General features: G+C 41.2%; 1 protein-coding gene across 1 annotated transcript; it reads right to left on the reverse strand.

Annotated features, from left to right (window-relative positions):
- Window positions 1–19,711: 19,711 nt before the first annotated feature.
- On the reverse strand, window positions 19,712–20,579 carry LOC120035884. Its single transcript, XM_038982348.1, has 3 exons — window positions 20,449–20,579; window positions 20,118–20,353; window positions 19,712–19,959 (listed from the first exon to the last, which is right to left on the reverse strand). The coding sequence occupies exons 1-3, from the start codon at window positions 20,577–20,579 to the stop codon at window positions 19,712–19,714; spliced, it is 615 nt and encodes a 204-aa protein (XP_038838276.1).
- Window positions 20,580–21,534: the final 955 nt, after the last annotated feature.

Here is a 21,534-nt window from a genome sequence, read left to right on the forward strand (position 1 = left end):
TTATTATGTAATAGATCATATGGGTTGAAAAGTGTTTTATGATGTAATACATTTACATTTAAGTCATTTAGCAGACGCTCTTATCCAGAGCGACTTACAAATTGGTGCATTCACCTTATGATATCCAGTGGAACAACCACTTTACAATAGTGCATCTAAATCACCATCTAAATAATAGATCATATGGGTTGAAAAGTGTTTTATGATGTAATAGATCATATGGGTTGAGTAGTGTTTTATGATGTAATAGATCATATGGGTTGAAAAGTGTTTTATGATGTAATAGATCATATGGGTTAAAGTGTGTTATGATGTAATAGATCATATGGGTTGAGTAGTGTTTTATAATGTAATAGATCATATGGGTTGAGTAGTGTTTTATGATGTAATAGATCATATGGGTTGAGTAGTGTTTTATGATGTAATAGATCATACGGGTTGAGTAGTGTTTTATGATGTAATAGATCATGTGGGTTGAGTAGTGTTTTATGATGTAATAGATCATATGGGTTGAAAAGTGCTTTATTATGTAATAGATCATATGGGTTGAGTAGTGTTTTATGATGTAATAGATCATATGAAGAATGGCGCTGAAGGAGATGGCTGCCATTTTACGATCCCGTAACCAATTGTGCGATTGTGTATGCTTCTTCTCGTTATTTGTAACTTATTTTGTACATAATGTTTCTGCCACTGTGTCTTATGACCGAAAATAGCTTCTAGATATCAGGACAGCGATTACTCACCCCGTACTGAAGAAATACTTTTTCTTCAATGAAGGATTTACTTCAGAAGCCGGACAAGGCCCTCATCCTCGTCATTCGCATGAGAAAGAAACGGAGGTATCAGGGACGAAGGTCCGGGTGCCTTGTAAGGATCCGTCGCCAAGAGGGTAATCTACCTTTACCATCGGTCCTATTAGCCAACGTACAATCAATTGATATTAAAAGACGAAGTACGATTACGTATATATCCTACCAACGGGACATTAAAAACTGTTTCACCGAGTCATCATATCACAAACAGCTATTGTTGGGAGTCCCATAGGGCGACGCAGAATTGGCCCAGCGTCGTCTGATGCAGGCCGTCATTGTAAAATAGAATTTGTTCTTAACTGACTAGTTAAATAAAGGTTCAATAAAAATATGGCCATAAGCAAACAGGAAAACACTCAGATGTGGCGCTCCTAGTGGCCGGGGACTTTAATGCAGGGAAACTCAAATCTGTTTCACCTAACTTCTACCAGCGCGTAAAATGTGCAACCAGAGGAAAACTCTAGACCACCTTTACTCCACACATAGACCCAAGTTTGCGGACGACACTACAGTGGTAGGCATGATTACCAACAACAACGAGATGGCCTACAGGGAGGAGGTGAGGGCCCTCGGAGTGTGGTGTCAGGAAAATAACCTCACACTCAACGTCAACAAAACAAAGGAGATGATTGTGGACTTCAGGAAACAGCAGAGGGAGCACCCCCCTATCCACATCGACGGGACAGGAGTGGGTAGTACGTTTTAAGTTCCTCAGCGTACACTTCACGGACAAACTGAATTGGTCCACCCACACAGACAGCGTTGTGAAGAAGGCACAGCAGCGCCTCTTCAACCTCAGGAGGCTGAAGAAATTCGGCTTGTCACCAAAAGCACTCACAAACTTCTACAGATGCACAATCGAGAGCATCCTGTCGGGTTGTATCACCGCCTGGTACGGCAACTGCTCCGCCCACAACCGTAAGGCTCTCAAGAGGGTAGTGAGGTCTGTACAATGCATCACCGGGGGCAAACTACCTGCCCTCCAGGACACCTACACCACCCGATGTCACAGGAAGGCCATAAAGATCATCAAAGACAACAACCACCCGAGCCACTGCCTGTTCACCCCGCTATCATCCAGAAGGCGAGGTCAGTACAGGTGCATCAAAGCAGGGACCGAGAGACTGAAAAACAGCTTCTATCTCAAGGCCATCAGACTGTTAAACAGCCACCACTAACATTTAGTGGCTGCTGCCAACATACTGACTCAACTCCAGCCACTTTAATAATGGGAATTGATGGAAATGTATGTAAAAATGTATCATTAGCCACTTTAAACAATGCCACTTAATATAATGTTTACATACCCTACATTACTCATCTCATATGTATATACTGTACTCTATATCATCTACTGCATCTTGCCATCTTTATGTAATACATGTATCACTAGCCACTTTAAACTATGCCACTTTATGTTTATATACCCTACATTACTCATCTCATATGTATATACTGTACTCTATACCATCTACTGCATCTTGCCTATGCCGTTCTGTACCATCACTCATTCATATATCTTTATGTACATATTCTTTATCCCTTTACACTTGTGTGTATAAGGTAGTAGTTGTGGAATTGTTAGATTACTCGTTGGTTATTACTGCATTGTCGGAACTAGAAGCACAAGCATTTCGCAACACTCGCACTAACATCTGCTAACCATGTGTATGTGACAAATAAAATTTGATTTGATACAACGCTCTCCCTTGCCTTCCATGTGGCAAATTCGACCATAATTCTATCCTGATTCTTGCTTAAAAGCAAAAACTAAAGCAGGAAGCACCAGTGACTCGGTCACTAAGAAAGTGGTCAGATGAAGCAGAAGCTACAGGACTATTTTGCACAGACTGGAATATGTTCCGGGATTCTTCCGATGGCTTTGAGAAGTACACCACATCAGTCACTGGCTTCATCAATAAATGCATTGATGACGTCGTCCCCACAGTGACCGTACGTACATACTAGAGGTCGACCGATTAATCAGCATGGCCGATTAATTAGGGCCGATTTCAAGTTTTCATAACAATCAGTAATCGGCCTTTTTGGACGCTGACTATGGCCGATTACATTGCAATCCACGAGGAAACTGCGTGGCAGGCTGACTTCGTTACACAAGTGCAGCGTCAAAAGGACCTTGTGTTGCACAGAGCCAAGGTAAGTTGCTAGCTATCATTAATAACTTATCTTATAAAAACAATCAATCTTCACATAATCACTAGTTAACTACACATGGTTAATGATATTACTAGGTTAACTAGCTTGTCCTGCGTTGCATATAATCAATGTGGTGCCTGTTAATTTATCATCGAATCACAGCCTACTTCAACTTCGCCAAATAGGTGATGATTAAAAAAAGTGCATTGCTGAAAAAAGCACAATCTTTGCACAAATGTATCCAACTATAAACATCAACGCCTTTCTTAAAATCAATGCACAGAAGTTTATTTTTTTAAACCTGCATATTTAGTTAAGAAATTCATGTTAGCAGGCAATATTAACTAGGGAAATTGTGTCACTTCTCTTGTGTTCAGTGCAAGCAGAGTCAGGGTATATGGAACAGTTAGGGCCGCCGGGCTCGTTGTGAACTGTAAACTAATTTGCCAGAATTTGACAGAGTTGAAGTCGGAAGTTTACATTAACTTAGGTTGGAGTCTTTAAAACTCGTTTTTCAACCACTCCACAAATTTCTTGTTCACAAACTATAGTTTTGGCAAGTCGGTTAGGACATCTACTTTGTGCATGACAAGTAATTTTTCCAACAATTGTTTATAGACAGATTATTTCACTGTATCACAATTCCAGTGGGTCAGAAGTTTACATACGCTAAGTTGACTGTGCCTTTAAACAGCTTGGAAAATTCCAGAAAATGATGTCATGGCTTTAGAAGCTTCTGATAGGCTAATTGACATCATTTGAGTCAATTGGAGGTGTAACTGTGGATGTATTTCAAGGCCTACCTTCAAACGCAGTGCCTCTTTGCTTGACATCATGAGAAAATCAAAAGAAATCAGACAAGACCTCCGAAATGTTTTTGTAGACCTCCACAAGTCTGGTTCATCCTTGGGAGCAATTTCCAAACGCCTGAAGGTACCACATTAATCTGTACAAACAATAGTACGCAAGTATAGACACCATGGGACCACGCAGCCGTCATATTGGCTCATTCATCCCCCTCTTCTCCCCTGTAACTATTCCCAGGTTGTTGCTGTAAATGAGAATGTGTTCTCAGTCAACATACCTGGTAAAATAAAAAATAAATAAATACAGCTACGGAAGGAGACGCATTCTGTCTCCTAGAGATGAACGTACTTTGGTGCGAAAAGTGCAAATCAATCCCAGAACAACAACAAAGGACCTTGTGAAGATGCTGGAGGAAACAGGTACAAAATGACCTATATCCACAGTAAAACAAGTCCTCAATCGACATAACCTGAAAGGTCGCTCAGCAAGGAAGAAGCCCCTGCTCCAAAACCGCCATAAAAAGCCAGACTACAGGTTGCAACTGCACATGGGGACAAAGATCATACTTTTTGGAGAAATGTCCTCTGGTCTGATGAAACAAAAATATAACTGTTTGGCCATAATGACCATCGTTATGTTTGGAGGAAAAAGGGGGGAAGCTTACAAGCCGAAGAACACCATCCCAACCGTGAAGCACGGGGGTGGCAGCATCATGTTGTGGGGTTGCTTTGCTGCAGGAGGGACTGGTGCACTTCACAAAATAGATGGCATCATGAGGCAGGAAAATTGTGGATATATTGAAACAACATCTCAAGACATCAGTCAGGAAGTTAATGCTTGGTCGCAAATGGGTCTTCCAAATGGACAATGACCCCAAGCATACTTCCAAAGTTGTGGCAAAATGGCTTAAGGACAACAAAGTCAAGGTATTGGAGTGGCCATCACAAAGCCCGGACCTCAATCCTATAGAAAATGTGTGGCCAGAACTGAAAAAGCATGTGTGAGCAAGGAGGCCTACAAATCTGACTCAGTTACACCAGCTCTGTCAGGAGCAATGGGCCATAATTCACCCAACTTATTGTGGGAAGCTTGTGGAAGGCTACACGAAACGTTTGACCCAAGTTAAACAATTTTAAAGGCAATGCTACCAAATACTAATTGAGTGTATGTAAACTTCTGACACACTGGGAATGTGATGAAAGAAATATAAGCTGAAATACACTGCTCAAAAAAATAAAGGGAAGACTTAAACAACACAATGTAACTCCAAGTCAATCACACTTCTGTGAAATCAAACTGTCCACTTAGGAAGCAACACTGATTGACAATAAATTTCACATGCTGTTGTGCAAATGGAATAGACAACAGGTGGAAATTATAGGCAATTAGCAAGACACCCCCAATAAAGGAGTGGTTCTGCAGGTGGTGACCACAGACCACTTCTCAGTTCCTATGCTTCCTGGCTGATGTTTTGGTCACTTTTGAATGCTGGCAGTGCTTTCACTCTAGTGGTAGCATGAGACGGAGTATACAACCCACACAAGTGGCTCAGGTAGTGCAGCTCATCCAGGATGGCACATCAATGCGAGCTGTGGCAAGAAGGTTTGCTGTGTCTGTCAGCGTAGTGTCCAGAGCATGGAGGCGCTACCAGGAGACAGGCCAGTACATCAGGAGACGTGGAGGAGGCCGTAGGAGGGCAACAACCCAGCAGCAGGACCGTTACCTCCGCCTTTGTGCAAGTCGGAGAAGGAGGAGCACTGCCAGAGCCCTGCAAAATGACCTCCAGCAGGCCACAAATGTGCATGTGTCTGCTCAAACGGTCAGAAACAGACTCCATGAGGGTGGTAATGAGGGCCCGACGTCCACAGGTGGGGGTTGTGCTTACAGCCCCACACCGTGCAGGACGTTTGGCATTTGCCAGAGAACACCAAGATTGGCAAATTCGCCACTGGCGCCCTGTGCTCTTCACAGATGAAAGCAGGTTCACACTGAGCACATGTGACAGACGTGACAGAGTCTGGAGACGCCGTGGAGAACGTTCTGCTGCCTGCAACATCCTCCAGCATGACCAGTTTGGCGGTGGGTCAGTCATGGTGTGGGGTGGCATTTCTTTGGGGGGCCGCACAGCCCTCCATGTGCTCGCCAGAGGTAGCCTGACTGCCATTAGGTACCGAGATGAGATCCTCAGACCCCCTGTGAGACCATTTGCTGGTGCGGTTGGCCCTGGGTTCTTCCTAATGCAAGACAATGCTAGACCTCATGTGGCTGGAGTGTGTCAGCAGTTCCTGCAAGAGGAAGGCATTGATGCTATGGACTGGCCCGCCCGTTCCCCAGATCTGAATCCAATTGAGCACATCTGGGACATTATGTCTCGCTCCATCCACCAACGCCACGTTGCACCACAGACTGTCCAGGAGTTGGCGGATGCTTTAGTCCAGGTCTGGGAGGAGATCCCTCAGGAGACCATCCGCCACCTCATCAGGAGCATGCCCAGGCGTTGTAGGGAGGTCATACAGGCACGTGGAGGCCACACACACTACTGAGCCTCATTTTAACTTTTTTAAGGACATTACATCAAAGTTGGATCAGCCTGTAGTGTGGCTTTCCACTTTAATTTTGAGTGTGACTCCAAATCCAGACCTCCATGGGTTGATACATTTGATTTCCATTGATAATTTTTGTGTGATTTTGTTGTCAGCACATTCAACTATGTAAAGAAAAAAGTATTTAATAAGAATATTTCATTCATTCAGATCTAGGATGTGTTATTTTAGTGTTCCCTTTATTTCTTTGAGCAGTGTATATCATTCTCTCTACTATTATTCTGACATTTCACAATCTTAAAATAAAGTGGTGATCCTAACTGACCTAAGACAGGGCATTTTTACAAGGATTAAATGTCAGGAATTGTGAAAAACTGAGTTTAAATGTATTTGGCTAAGGTGTATGTAAACTTCTGACTTCAACTGTAATTATGACATAACATTGAAGGTTGTGCAATGTAACAGCAATATTTACACTTATGGATGCCACCCGTTTTATAAAATATGGAACGGTTCCGTATTTCACTGAAAGAATAAACGTTTTGTTTTCTAAATTAAACTTTCTGGATTTTACCATATTAATGACCTAAGGCTTGTATTTCTGTGTGTTTATTATATTATAGTTAAGTCTATGATTTGATATTTGACAGAGCAGTCTGACTGAGCGGTGGTAGGCAGCAGCATGCTCGTAAGCATTCATTCAAACAGCACTTTCCTGCGATTGCCAGCAGCTCTTAGCAATGCTTAAAGCACAGCGCTGTTTATGACTTCAAGCCTATCAACTCCCGAGATTAGGCTGGCAATACTAAAGTGCCTATAAGAACATCCAATAGTCAAAGGTATATGAAATACAAATGGTATAGAGAGACATAGTCGACGCGTCATAATTCCTATAATAACTACAACCTCAAACTTCTTACCTGGGAATATTGAAGACTCATGTTAAAAGGAATCACCAGCTTTCATATGTTCTCATGTTCTGAGCAAGGAACTTAGAAGTTAGCTTTTTTACATGGCACATACTGTACTTTTACTTTCTTAATCCAACGCTGTGTATTTGCAATATTTCTACCAAATTGAACATGTTTCATTATTTATTTGAGACTAAATAGATTTTATTTATGTATTATATTAAGTTCAAATAAAATTGTTCATTCGGTATTGTTGTAAATGTCATTATTACAAATATATATCTAAAAATGTGCCGATTAATCGGTATTGGCTATTTTTGTTCCTCCAATAAATCCGTATCGGCGTTGAAAAATCATAATCGGTCGACCTCTAGTACATACCCCAACCAGAAGTTATGGATTACAGGCAATATCCCCACTGAGCTAAAGGGTTTCAAAGAGCGGGACTCTAATCCGGAAGCTTATAAGAAATCCCGCTATGCCCTCCGACGAACCATCAAACAGGCAAAGAGTCAAAACAGGACTATGATCGTATCGTACTACACCGGCTCCGAGGTTCGTCGGATATTTGCAGGGCAAACTATCACACACTATAAAGAGAAGCACAGCCATGAGCTGCCCAGTGACACCTACCAGATGAGCTAAATTACTTGTATGCTCGCTTCGAGGCAAGTAACACTGAAGCATGCATGAGAGCATCAGCTGTTCCGGGTCAACATTCCCAAGGCCGCAGGGCCAGACGGATTACCCGGATGTGTACTCCGAGCATGCCCTGACCGAGTCTGTAATACCAACATGTTTCAAGCAGACCACCATAGTCCCTGTGTCCAAGAACACTAAGGTAACCTACCTAAATTACTACTGACCTGTAGCACTCACGTCTGTAGCCATGAAGTGCTTTGAAAGGCTGGTCATGGCTCACATCAACACCATTATCCCAGTAACACTTAGACCCACTCCAATTTGCATACCGCCCCAACAGATCCACAGATGATACCATCTCTATTGCACTCAACACTGCCCTTTCCCACCTGGACAAAAGGAACACCTATGTGAGAATGCTATTCATTGACTACAGCTCAGCATTCAACACCATAGTGCCCTCAAAGCTCATCACTAAGCTAAGGACCCTGGGACTAAACACCTCCCTCTGCAACTGGATCCTGGACTTCCTGACGGGCCGCCCCCAGGTGGTAGGGGTAGGTAACTACACATCAGCCACATTGATCCTCAACACAGGGGCCCCTCAGGGGTGCATGCTCAGTCCCCTCCTGTACTCCCTGTTCACTCATGACTGCACGGCCAGGCACGACTCCAACACCATCATTAAGTTTGCCGATGACAACAGTGGTAGGCCTGATAACTGCACCATCGAGAGCCTCCTGACTGGTTGCATCACTGCCTGGTATGGCAACTGCTCGACCTCCGACCACAAGGCACTACAGTACATCACTGGGGCCGAGCTTCCTGCCATCCAGGACATTTATACCAGGCGGTGTCAGAGGAAGGCCCTAAAAATTGTCAAAGACTCCAGCCACCCTAGTCATAGACTGCTCTCTCTTTTACCACATGGCAAGCGGTACCACACGGCAAGCGGTACCACACGGCAAGCGGTACCACACGGCAAGCGGTACCGGAGCGCCAAGTCAAGGTCCAAAAGGCGTTTGTTTTGGTTGCGTAAACAACAACAGTAATTGAGTGATGTTGGGGATGCAGGGCAGCATTCATATATGGTCGATTCCGTGGGAAAGTCAACCTGAACATGTGTAACGGAGGTAAGAACGGGCCGTAAACTCACTCCACAGCTAGCTTGAAACGTCACAGATGGAGATAACCAACATGTACCTTTTGTATATCTTCAATCGGTTCATTGTCAAGGAGGACGGTCACGTGTGTTGAGAAGCAGAGGATCACTAGTTTAAGCCCGGTATGAGGACAGGGACAGTGGAGGAAGCTAAACTGTAAGCAGCACATTGATGTCAAAAAAGTTAGTAATTTCAAATGAAACAATGTTCTTTAAAGTCTATGTTGGAGTTCAGCCGTCATTTGACCTGATAAAGTAGGAAATTAAATGAATTTTGGCCATTACAGAGACGGAGGCCAAGTCTCACAAAAAATGCTTTTCATTTATACATATTTCATGGCTTTTAGAAAAGGCTTACAGAGTTTGTTTTAAACAATATATTTGTTGTGTAGATCAGATGTTAATGAAGCAATACAGACCACATTGAAGTGTCTGGAGTTTAGTTTGTGTGTTCTAGAGTCTTGTAAAGAAAGGGGGGGGTTGACTGGGACAGGCAATGTAACATCCATCATGTTTTGAGAAAATGTTTTTGTAAAACATGCACCTAACATCAGATCATCTTGAAACTTTCTCTCTAAAGCTAACTTTCATCAAGGTTTAATATGGTCTATTGGTTTCTCTCTTTTCATTGGCAGAATCCTTTTTCAGTGTTATATTCATAACATCCATATCCACCAGTCTATCTTCCTGTCAACTAACAGAACTCTGCTGGTTGTCCTGGTAACAGATACCAGTGGGCAGATCTATTTATTTGTTCAAACTGAACTACAGCACTTACTTTGATGAGTTAAATCTGATCCTTTCTTCTCTCCTCCTCTCACAGTTCCACTCAGCCCCGTTGTTTTCCTGCAGTCCACCAGCAGCACAGACAACCTCTTCATACCCAGCAGTAAGGTGCTACCGGGAGAGGCACGAAACGGGGACTCCGGGAGGGAGGAAGGGCTAGCGTTGTCCTGGTAACCATAAAGAGGGGACACAGACACATATCATTATGGATGCTGATGTCACTGTTGACATGAAGTGCTTTACAGAAACCCAGCCCAGACCCCGATAGATCAAGCTGTATGCTAGACCAGACCAAGCTGTACCATCTGGTGTTCTGATCTGGAGAGACTCTTCTCTGCCTCCTCAGCATCAGGATGTTGTTGAGGCTCCCCAGAGGATCCACAATAGTCATGTCTCTCTCCTGTGTGAATGAGAACATCAAACAGATTGTAAACTTATGACCATCTATTACAATCACAGAGTCTTACAAGAGGCATGAACATGTATAAAAAGGGCCTAAAATGACCACTTTCATAATTTTGTCGAATATTGTTTGTGTTGTAAATGTAAAAGGGTCGTTCCACTAAATGGGTGCCTTTTACGTCCCTTTGACATTTTAAGTAGGAAATTATGCATCAATATTGCATTTTTAAAGCCTGTTATATTAGATGAGGTGCACTGTAATGTAGACCACCTGGAGAATTCAATATATCTCATTTAAAAGTCCCAAAAATATATGTATCAATGGCAGATTGACCCTGAAACAATTCCTACAGTAGTGAACAACATATTAAAGTGCAAAACTTCAGTAGAATGCCCCTTAAAAACCACACATTAGTTCAACAACTGCACAGTTTGTGCCCCTGTTTTTAAGACAGTACTCACTGGTGGTAATCGGATCTTCAGCCTCCTCCTTTTTCACTCCCAAAACGTCTTCCTCCTCTTTTATTGAGATAGCCTCCTCTTCCTCTTTTGCTCTAAAAGGTTCTTCCTCTTCTTTCACTACATTCTCTTCTTTCAATGTTATGGCATCTTCCTCCTTTTTGATTCTGAAAGCTTCTACCTCCTCCTCTTCCACTTTGACAACCTCTTTCCCATCTTCCTCTTTCACTGTAATATCATCCTCTTCTTTCAATGAGATAGCCTCCTCTTCCTCCCTTTTCATCCTGAAAGCTTCTTCCTCTCCTTTCATCAGAGCTTCTTTCTCCGTCTAGTTTAGTGAGCTCATGCCAGGTCGCAGTTGTAAATGAGAACTTGTTCTCAACTAGTCTACTTGGTTAAATAAAGGTGAAATAAATAAAAATTTAAAATGCTCAGGGACATTAGCCTAGCGCAGTACCAATGTAACAGATTTGCTAATGTAATAAGCAAATTGCGTTTAAATGAACAAGTAGATACGTAAACAGAATGATGTTCTAAACACTAAGATTAATATACACAATATTGGTCTAAAGATCTTAAATGGTTCGATTTTATGTTCGCTAGCAAACCACCGCGGTGGGTGAATCAGAAGCCTTTTGTCGCTGTTGAAGAAGCCTCCCGTCCCGTCCACTATATTATACGTCACACAAGAACCATCAACTGAAAGACTCACATCGCCGTCTGCTGCCTGGAGTGGGTAACGCAGACTGGGAAAAAATCCCCATTACATTGTTTATTCTGGCAAGCAATGTCGTAAGAAGTCATTTAAAAACAACCAGATGTTATGTTTTCTCCTCCTTCTTTACAGCCAATACTTTCCTCCAGGGCTGACCTGCACATTAGGCAGGATTAGGTGACAGATTGAAGAGGGTGGCATATTCCTAGCTAAATTGACCAAGGCTCATCTGGTGGTATAATTTGTATTCATTTTTGCCATAGTTATTCTGAACCTACTGCCTGCAAGTTGTCGTTATCTACACCCAAAAATGAAAATATCTTCTCAGATATCTCAAATATTTTTCTCAGACTTCAAAAGTGGTCTCCTGATGTGGTTTAATTATTGTTGTGGACTTAGAACATCCAATGTTGTTGTTTTTCTATTAACAGTGTGATTTTGGAAGCGAAAAACAGAAAAACAGCGACAATCAGAAACCTTGAAAAACTAAACGTAGAATATAAATGAAAGATTAGGTCCTTGAATGGTCAAAAACCTCTTCAAATAGAAGTACGTTTATAGCACAAAATATCTTACAGGTAGGCCATCTCTCACTCTCTCTCATCATGTCACAAGCTGAGAGGCTCCCAGAGGCAGGGCAATAAAAGGCAGAGGCTCACTCAACTGCCCCTCCCCTCTCCAACAGCCATCAATCCAGAACATCCTGAAGACAGAACATCTAAAAGATAATCTGGGAATCCTTTCCTCCTCATGGAGATTTTTGAAAGTGAGGTGAATATTCAATGTGATGTTTGTACAGTGTATTCGGAAAGTATTCAGCCCCCTTGACTTTTTCCACATTTTGTTACATTACAGCTTATTCTAAAATGTATTACTTAAAATTTTTCCTCATCAATTGACACACAATACCCAATAATAATTTAATTTACCACAGGTGGACTCCAATCAAGTTGTAGAAATATCTCAAGGATGATCAATGGAAACATGCATCTGAGCTCAATTCCGAGTATCAGAGCAAAGGGTCTGAAAACTTATGTAAATAAGATGTATGTTTTTTGTTTTTAATAAATTTTCTAAAATGTCTAAAAGTATTTTATCGCTTTATCATTATGGGGTATTGTGTGTAGATGTCTGAGGAAATAGTTTTATTTAATCCATTTTAGAATAAGACTATCATAACAAAATGTGGACAACGTCAAGGGGTCTGAATACTTTCCAAAGGCACTGGAAGTGGTTGAGGAGAGAGCATCATTGCTATATTCGAATTAAAATTATTGACCCATAAGAGAACACCTGACCAAAGCAAGGCGTGACCCATATAGAATTAAAACAATATTATTCTTAATGAGAAAATATAATATAATAAACAAATGTTTGCATAACCAAAGACATAAAAAACTGGTGCCAAAACTGGTGTATTTAGCAAGACTTTCATATGGCCAGGAAGGTCATTGAGAATAACAATAGACAATAGTTATTGTTGCTAGTTTAGGGATGAAGATAGTGAAGGTTCATGAATGTTAAAGATGTGTTCACAGTGTGGATGTTGACAGAGGGGGATTAGAACCCCAAAGTAATAGTGGTACAAAAGATCATAAAGGTCATTTAACATTCTGGTTTAGGTGGAAATAACTTTTTGGAAACCACTATTCACACTATGTACAGACATAGAAAACCATCACATCAAGGAGGTGTAACAGTGATGAATGGCTATTCAATGTACAACAGTAGTCTTCTGTAACAAGCAATACCTGGTAATTATGTTTACATACATCCATGACTGAATGGTTTCATGAACTCCGTTAAAGGTTTTGTAAGTAAGTTGTAACAGGTCCTCATTCAGAAGTTTGAATTAACCTAAAGGCACCAAAACAAACGTTTAGAGAAGTTTGGAGATTATTCCACAAGAAAGGTGCTAAGAGCAGATTTACCTAACTCTGTACAGACCAAAGGAATTCCCAGAGCTAGCCATCCCTGAAACTGTGTATGATAACACCAACTCTTACCTCTAATGGTTATTGTAGATGTTAGCTACAGAGGGAGTTACTGTCAAAGAGCTTTATAAATGCAAAGAGAGCAATGAATGGACCTACGTGACCACAAAGAGGGTCAAGCCTACTTCCTGATGGAGAATACAGGGATGTGCACTGAACCTGTACCCATAATAAAACAAAGTGCACTATGGTCATATGCATCTAATGGCTTTAATGAAGTGGCAGCTGCATTCATATTGATGATGTCACCATAGTCTAGGACCAGTAAGAACATTGATTGAATGATCTGCTTTGTACTATTAAGCAAGAGGCCTGACCTATTTCTATAGAAGAAGACCCTTTTTATACTCAGCATCTTAATGAACTAACTCATCAATATGTTTTTAAAATACAGCTTAATGTCTATACAGAAACCCAGCCTAAAACACCAACTCAGCATCTTAATTAACTAACTCATCAATATGTTTTTAAAATACAGCTTAATGTCTATACAGAAACCCAGCCTAAAACACCAACTCAGCATCTTAATTAACTAACTCATCAATATGTTTTTAAAATACAGCTTAATGTCTATACAGAAACCCAGCCTAAAACACCACCTCAGCATCTTAATGAACTAACTCATCAATATGGTTTTTTAAAGACAGCTTAACATCTAGACAGAAACCCAGTCTAAAACACCAACTCAGCATCTTAACTAACTCATCAATATGGTTTTTAAAAGACAGGTTAAAGTCAGATACACCATACAAGGTACACACACTTCAATCATTAGAATTATTTTTGTACAATCTAGAAAACAACATATACTTCGTTTTTTTTGTATTGTTGTACCGGGTCTTGTTGTAACGGGTCTCGTCCCGTGTATTGTCATTACGGGTCTCGTCCCGTGTATTGTCGTAACGGGTCTCGTCCCGTGTATTGTCATTACGGGTCTCGTCCCGTGTATTGTTGTAACGGGTCTCGTCCCGTGTATTGTCATTACGGGTCTCGTCCCGTGTATTGTTACTATGGGTCTCGTCCCGTGTATTGTCGTAACGGGTCTCGTCCCGTGTATTGTTACTATGGGTCTCGTCCCGTGTATTGTCGTAACGGGTCTCGTCCCGTGTTTTGTCACTACGGGTCTCGTCCCGTGTATTGTCACTACGGGTCTCGTCCCGTGTATTGTCATTACGGGTCTCGTCCCGTGTTTTGTCATTACGGGTCTCGTCCCGTGTATTGTTACTATGGGTCTCGTCCCGTGTATTGTCGTAACGGGTCTCGTCCCGTGTATTGTTACTATGGGTCTCGTCCTGTGTATTGTCATTACGGGTCTCGTCCCGTGTATTGTCATTACGGGTCTCGTCCCGTGTATTGTCATTACGGGTCTCGTCCCGTGTATTGTTACTATGGGTCTCGTCCCGGGTATTTATTAGAGGTTTACACCTCGCTCATTGTTTGGGTTACAGCCTCGTGTAAAATATACGTGTTTGCTTTGGGCTTCGTCCCCGTCATCTTTATGACGTACGCATCTGTGGGTAGAAAAAAAAAAACTATTTTGTATTCCTGCGCCTGTCTCCGATCTTTATACAACGTGACACACTTCAATCATAAGAATCATTTTTGTGCACTCTAGAAAACAACATATACTTAGTTTTACACAGATTCAATAACAATTTAAGGTCAATAAAGGTTTTCTGTAAAATAATGACAGCATACTGTAGTTCAGATAGAGCCTGATCAGCAGGGTGGGCAATATAGTACACAACTGTATCGTCTGCATACAGATGCAGGTAGCAGTTTATTTTGACAAAACAATATTGTTAATGTATACAATATAGTTGTTTATTAGACATTATAACATATAAAACAATGCCTAGGAACTAAAGATTTTATATGCAACATTTGAACAACAATTTGACCACCCTTGGGTTACGATGTATATGACATGACAAGATACTTTAGTCATCTTTTTTTATTGACATGTTTATAATCCAAAAGTATGTTTTAGAGGGGAGGGAAATACTGTTTATGTTAAACTGTAGAGAACAAGAACCTTTGGTGAATCAAGGAGTCCCTGATATTTTATATACTACACATGTCCAAAAAGCTGGTTCTGACAATAAACGTTTTAGTTTCAAACGTCAGAACAGGACCGTACTGTAGTACTAGACTATTACACTGTTATGTACTACTAATGTACTAGTCTCTAAGATGTTAAGAAATGTCTACAAGGGGAACATGTACACAATATAACACATTCCCACAGCATCTAAGGATACTGACACTGACATTGTATTATGTTATGTGACACTAGCATAAGGATACAGAACCAGTCAAAAGTTTGGACACATCTACTCATTCAAGGGTTTTTCTTTATTTTCACTATTTTATACATTGTAGAATAATATATGAAGACATCAAAACCATGAAATAGCAGTGAAGTCCTATTACCAGATAGGAAGTAGCAGTGAAGTCCTATTACCAGTCTTGTATGTATCAGTTCATGAGGGTTGCCTAATCACACATATGACATTTTGGAAAGATGTGACCTTTTTAACCCCTCAAAACAGCACCTATGACCTCAATGTAAGGCACTTCCGGTTGTCACAGGAAGCTACAATTAAACACATTTCCTCACTGGGACACCCTTTTACACAATCCTGAGTTTAAAGCCTTTATGTTAAAAACTGATTGTTTTCAGAGGGTTGAATACCTCTTTTAGGGTTTACTTAACCACTTCCGGTTGCTCCAGGAAGCTGAAAAACAACACAAGTAATCCTTATAGTAGCCTGATTAGTTGTCATTGATGATAGTTTTCTAGGGTAACCCTAACCCACTTAGTCATCCAGTTGAATTTCGAGCAGCAGGCAATGTATTCCTAAGGGGAGAGAACTAAGGCACATTTAGGAATTCATTCACTGTTTTAAGGGTTCATTTCATTGGTCTGAGTAAATAAGGAGGACCTCCCAAGCATTCCTGTGGTTGAATTGTGTTTCTAGCCTCCACGGTTTGGCTGCTGTAACCCAAAAGCACCTTAAATTTAGGTCAGGCTTCATTCTGGGCCTAGAATGTACACACTCTCTCCCTATCTTAATGGATACCTTTATGAAATAGATTCTCTCTCTCTATGACAAAAGACAACAGACATGGCATTGACTCAAATCAAATTTATTTATAAAGCCCTTCTCACATCAGCTGATTTCTCAAAGTGCTGTACAGAAACCCAGCTTAAAACCCCAAACAGCAAGCAATGCAGGTGTAGAAGCATGGTGGCTAGGAAAAACTCCCTAGAAAGGCCGGAACTTAAGAAGAAACCAGAATTGAAAAAAATTAAAGGATCAGGGCTGAGCAGGGACTTCATTGGCATTTGTACTTTGGTTCTTGGCCCTTTAAGGTTAGAAACCATCAAATCCACATACTTTAGTGTAGACATTCATTTATTTATGATTTCATGACTGTTTGATAGTAGATCCATGAATGGGAAAAAAACCTTCTCCAAATAGAAGTATGTTTGTATCACAAATTATCTTACAGATATATCTTACAGATATTTTGACCATATCTGACAGGCTCCCCTCTGCAAGGCAATCAAAGGCTCCAGCTCACTGAACTGCCCCTCCCCTCTGCAACAGAAGATAACGAAATGTTGACATCCTGGGAAGATCACCTCCAAAGGTCATTCTCTTAGCCTATCAACAATTTTCTGACAGGGAAACATTCAAACTACAGGGACAATTTAAGCCTTTCCTGTGGCTCCAGGTCCATAGCTTAAATCAGTAAAGGTAATCCTTATAGTAGCCTGATGAGCTGTCATTGTAGGTGATTTTGCAAGGCAAATCACCCGTGAGGACCTGACATTTTCAGTCAAACTTGCATGGCTAAACATATTACAGAAATTACAGTTTTTAAATTTTTAAAGAGAGGTTTGTTGGGTTCTGAGAATATTTGTCCGTCAAGTTCTTACTCTAATATGTAGAACCAAACATGTTAATGGATAGTATTGTGTCCCATTAGATTTCAAGCAGATGGACCTAGCAGTTAAGAGAGAAGTAAGGTACATTTTGGAATTTATTCACTGTTAAGGGTTCATTTCACATGGTCAGAGAATATATGGAGGACCTCAAAAACATTCCTGTGGTTTAATTGTGTTTCTAGCCTCAACGGATTGGCCGCTGTTACCCAAAATCACTTTCAATTTAGGTCAGGCCTCATTTTGGGCCTACTTTTTTGTCTTGAGAGAAAACAGCCCATGCTTCCTATGAACACAACTTTTTCAACATTTCAAAATAGCAGTTTGTTCAATAGGAGAACAGGGCTCTGGCGGGTTAGGTTTAGGTTTTGGAGAAAATGGACCTCAAAGAGAACAAAATACACGGGCGCATGTTCTCCAACTCTATTGCTCCTTTGGATACATCTTTATGAAATCTAATCTACTGGAAGTGAGGAGACATTCCCAAAAGGAGGGGGTAAAGGTTATTGTAGAATAAAAAGTATTATTTATTTTTTTAAATGTCACATGTATGAGGAGGAGGGCCGCTGCGGTGAGAACGGAAGACTAGGGTGCGGGCCCGGGTGGAGCCGCCACGGGTGCAGATCTTGATGGTAGTAGCAAATATTCAAACGAGAGCTTTGAAGGCCGAAGTGGAGAAGGGTTCCATGTGAACAGCAGTTGAACATGGGTCAGTCGGTCCTAAGAGATGGGCGAACGGCATTCGGAAGGGAGGGGCGATGGCCTCCGTCGCCCCCGGCCAACCGAAAGGGAGTCGGGTTCAGATCCCCGAATCCGGAGTGGCGGAGATGTGCGCCGCGAGGCGTCCAGTGCGGTAACACGACCGATCCCGGAGAAGCTGGCGGGAGCCCCGGGGAGAGTTCTCTTTTCTTTGTGAAGGGAAACCGTTGCGGTTCCGGCGGCGTCCGGTGAGCTCTCCCGGGCCCTTGAAATTCTGGGGAAGAGGGTGTAAATGTCTGGGGATGTTTAAAAATGGAAAAAAGCTCAAAACTTTCCCAAAATGCTCTCAAATTATAGGTCTAGTCACACTGGAACAGAGCATTTGTGATACATCGCTGTGACTGTCCAATCTATGGATCTATGCAGCCTCAAAACAAGCTTGTTTTTACTGTATGTTCAAATCATGGCCCATTTTCGTAATACCTAATACAACAAAATTGTATTCAGTTTACTGTATTTTAGGTGCACCTTACCAATCACATAAATCATCTCCTTTCCTCTTGCTGGCTTCTCCACTTGTCACAGCAGTGGAGCAGTGTAAACATTAATCTTTTAATGATTTCTTGACTGTTTGATAGTAGATCCCTGAATGGTAAAAAAAAAAAACTCTCCAAATAGAAGAAGTATGTTTGTAGCTCAAAATATTTTACAGATATATCTTACAGATATTTTGAACATATCTGACAGGCTCCCATAGGCAGGGCAATCAAAGGCTCCAGCTCACTGAACTGCCCCTCCCCTCTGCAACAGAAGATAACGAAATGTTGACATCCTGGGAAGATCACCTCCAAAGGTCATTCTCTTAGCCTCTCAACAATGTTCTGACAGGGAAACATTCAAAACTACAGGGACAAACAATTGCTTCTGGCCTGTTCGGTTGCATTTGACTTTATTATTGTACCAAAACTTCTCAGACTAGAAAATACAATTAGAAAGTACATTTAGAAACTATGGCCAACTATATTCAAACTATGATCATATGCGATAATTAAAAATGGTGAGAAACTATGAATAAACTGTGAACAACGATGAAGCCATGTTTGTGTGTGATGATCTATTATTTAATATTGCACATTCTCTTTCAATATGTATAACAACAGAAGAAAACGAAATGTTGACAGGCTGGGAAGATCACTTCCAAAGGTCACTCTCTTATCTCCGCCACAGCACCACCCAAGGGGGGTTGTTTTGAGACCCATCAGATTTCAAGCTGACGGACCTAGTTGTCAAGCCATTCCAAATCTTCTCCTTCTCCAACAAAAGATTTTCTTGACACCCCATAGTCAAATAACAGTTCTTGTTGCACCTGAATGTCTCGTAGGGCAATGAAAAGGATGATGTTCCACACGTTGCCATCCTCTTCTAATTGCTGAAGCTGACCCTTTATGTTGCTTCTCTTTCTAGAATGATTTATCCTACGTCCAATTGTGTCCATCTCTGGGTGGCAAGGGCAGGGCACAGTCTTTGCATCTATACAGTACGTTTTCCCTGACGATTCCTTGTAGAAGTAAAGGAACCCCATCTCGTCATTATCTGTTGCTTCCAACAATTCTTTCCCCTGCTTCCCTGAGAGTGGGAGACCGTGGTAGTCACAGACAACTTCCCCTTTAGCAAATGGACGTGTCGTCATGACCTTTTTTTCCTTTATCAGGGTCAGTGGCAATGTACAGTCCTTTCCACTTCTGGGACTTCACCAGCTTCTTAATTGCCTTGTTGTCTTTTGGTGTGTCAGTGTTAATTGAAGGTTGCCAGTAACAAAGGACATTCTCCACTTTCACTTTGTTCTTCTCCCAGTTCTGCCTTTCAATGTATCTCTCTACTTGACTTGCAGTGGGCTGTCTTCTGGGGAAGTGCGCTGTAACCAAAAAATAAGTGTTATTAATAATTTCATTTATTCAATAGTAGAAGCCCTTATCAAGTAGTACTTTATTTACTGACTAAATAAAGTACATTTTTGTAATATATAATATAACAAAATTGTATTTAGTTTAGTGTATTTTAGCTGCTTCATACCGATCACATAATCACGTCTCATTTTCTCTTGCTGGCTTCTCCACTTGTCATAGCAGTATCTCTCATACGTTCCTGCAATCAGTCGTCTGTCCTTCGTCTTGATTGATTGTCCATCAATTGTGACAGGGAAGTGTTCATAGAAGAGTTTCAAGGTCTGTGCCTCATCCAACTTTTTGCTGCTGGACAATGCTCCTTTTCTCCTTGTGCTTGCACAGGAGGGGCCTGCAGTCTCACTACTTGAAAAAGGGAACATAACACATTTGTATCTATATGTAGCAGCATTTACAAGACAATGTAAAGTGTAATTTATATAATTTGTGTAAATACTTACTCAGATTCAATGGACATGGCAACTTTGGAGATCAGCTTCATTTCCATGCAGGCATTGACTGTTGTCTTCAAGCAGTAATGCTTTTTAGTTGTAGCAGTTGTATGGGCCAAGTAGTCAGCAACAAGGGACATCTCTTGGTCTGTGAAGCTGGCTTTGGTATTTGTCTCAAAAACTTTTCTTGCTACCTGGCTCGTGATGTTGGGCAAGTTGTATCTGATGAAAGAACAAGAAAAACAGTTTGGTTTCAGAAAACTGTACTGTCCAAAAAGTATTGTGGAATGATTAAACAGTGTTCTCCTTAACAGTGGTGTACTTACTTGGCATGAAACCTTTGTAGGTCATTGGATGGGTTGTAGATGGGTTTCCCGGTTGTGGAAATGAAGAATCTCTCATCTTCTTGCATGTCATCAGAGTTTTTAAGAAAAGCTGGTCGAACATGTCGGTAGTACACATCGAACCACTGAAAATATAGACAACATTAATACATGTAAATAGGGGGCACCCGATTCACTTCTGGATAAAATCGTGCCCAATTTAAACGGCCTCGTACTCTGTCCTAGATCATATGATATGAATATTATTATTACTATTGGATAGAAAACACTCTGAAGTTTCTAAAACTGTTTGAATTATATCTGTGAGAAAAACAGAACTCATTTGGCAGGCAAACTTCCAAACAGGAAGTGAAAATTCTGAAATGGGTCTCTGTGAAAGGCATTGCCTATTCAATTGTCTTTTATTTATGGATCTGTATGCACTTCACACGCCTTCCACTAGATGTCAACAGGCAGTAGAACGTGGAATGAAGTCTCTAGCCTTTCCTGGGACCGGATGGGACTCGTTGGAGTGAGAGGTCAGCCATATTAGTAGTACTTGGCTACGCACTTCGGTTTGTCATATCGTTTTCTGCAATGCATTAGGTAGACACGAAGAAATGCTCCGTCTGGGAAGTTATTGGATTGATTTCTGAAAAACATCCTAAAGATGGATTCTCAACTGAGTTTGACCAGTTTATTCGACTATTATGACTTTTTGAATTTTTCGTTCATGCGTAAAATCTTCATGGACACGTGAGCTCCACTATGC

The sequence above is a fragment of the Salvelinus namaycush genome, unplaced genomic scaffold, assembly GCF_016432855.1.
Source record: "Salvelinus namaycush isolate Seneca unplaced genomic scaffold, SaNama_1.0 Scaffold113, whole genome shotgun sequence".
NCBI lineage: Eukaryota > Metazoa > Chordata > Actinopteri > Salmoniformes > Salmonidae > Salvelinus > Salvelinus namaycush.

Bases quoted from the DNA above. Each gene is read 5' to 3' on its own strand.
- LOC120035884 (XM_038982348.1), bottom strand. From the start codon at position 20,579: ATGTCCCTTGTTGCTGACTACTTGGCCCATACAACTGCTACAACTAAA. The intron at 20,354-20,448 runs GTAAGTATTTAC...CCCTTTTTCAAG, and splicing joins GCCATGTCCATTGAATCTGA to TAGTGAGACTGCAGGCCCCT. The intron at 19,960-20,117 runs GTATGAAGCAGC...TTTTGGTTACAG, and splicing joins GAGACGTGATTATGTGATCG to CGCACTTCCCCAGAAGACAG.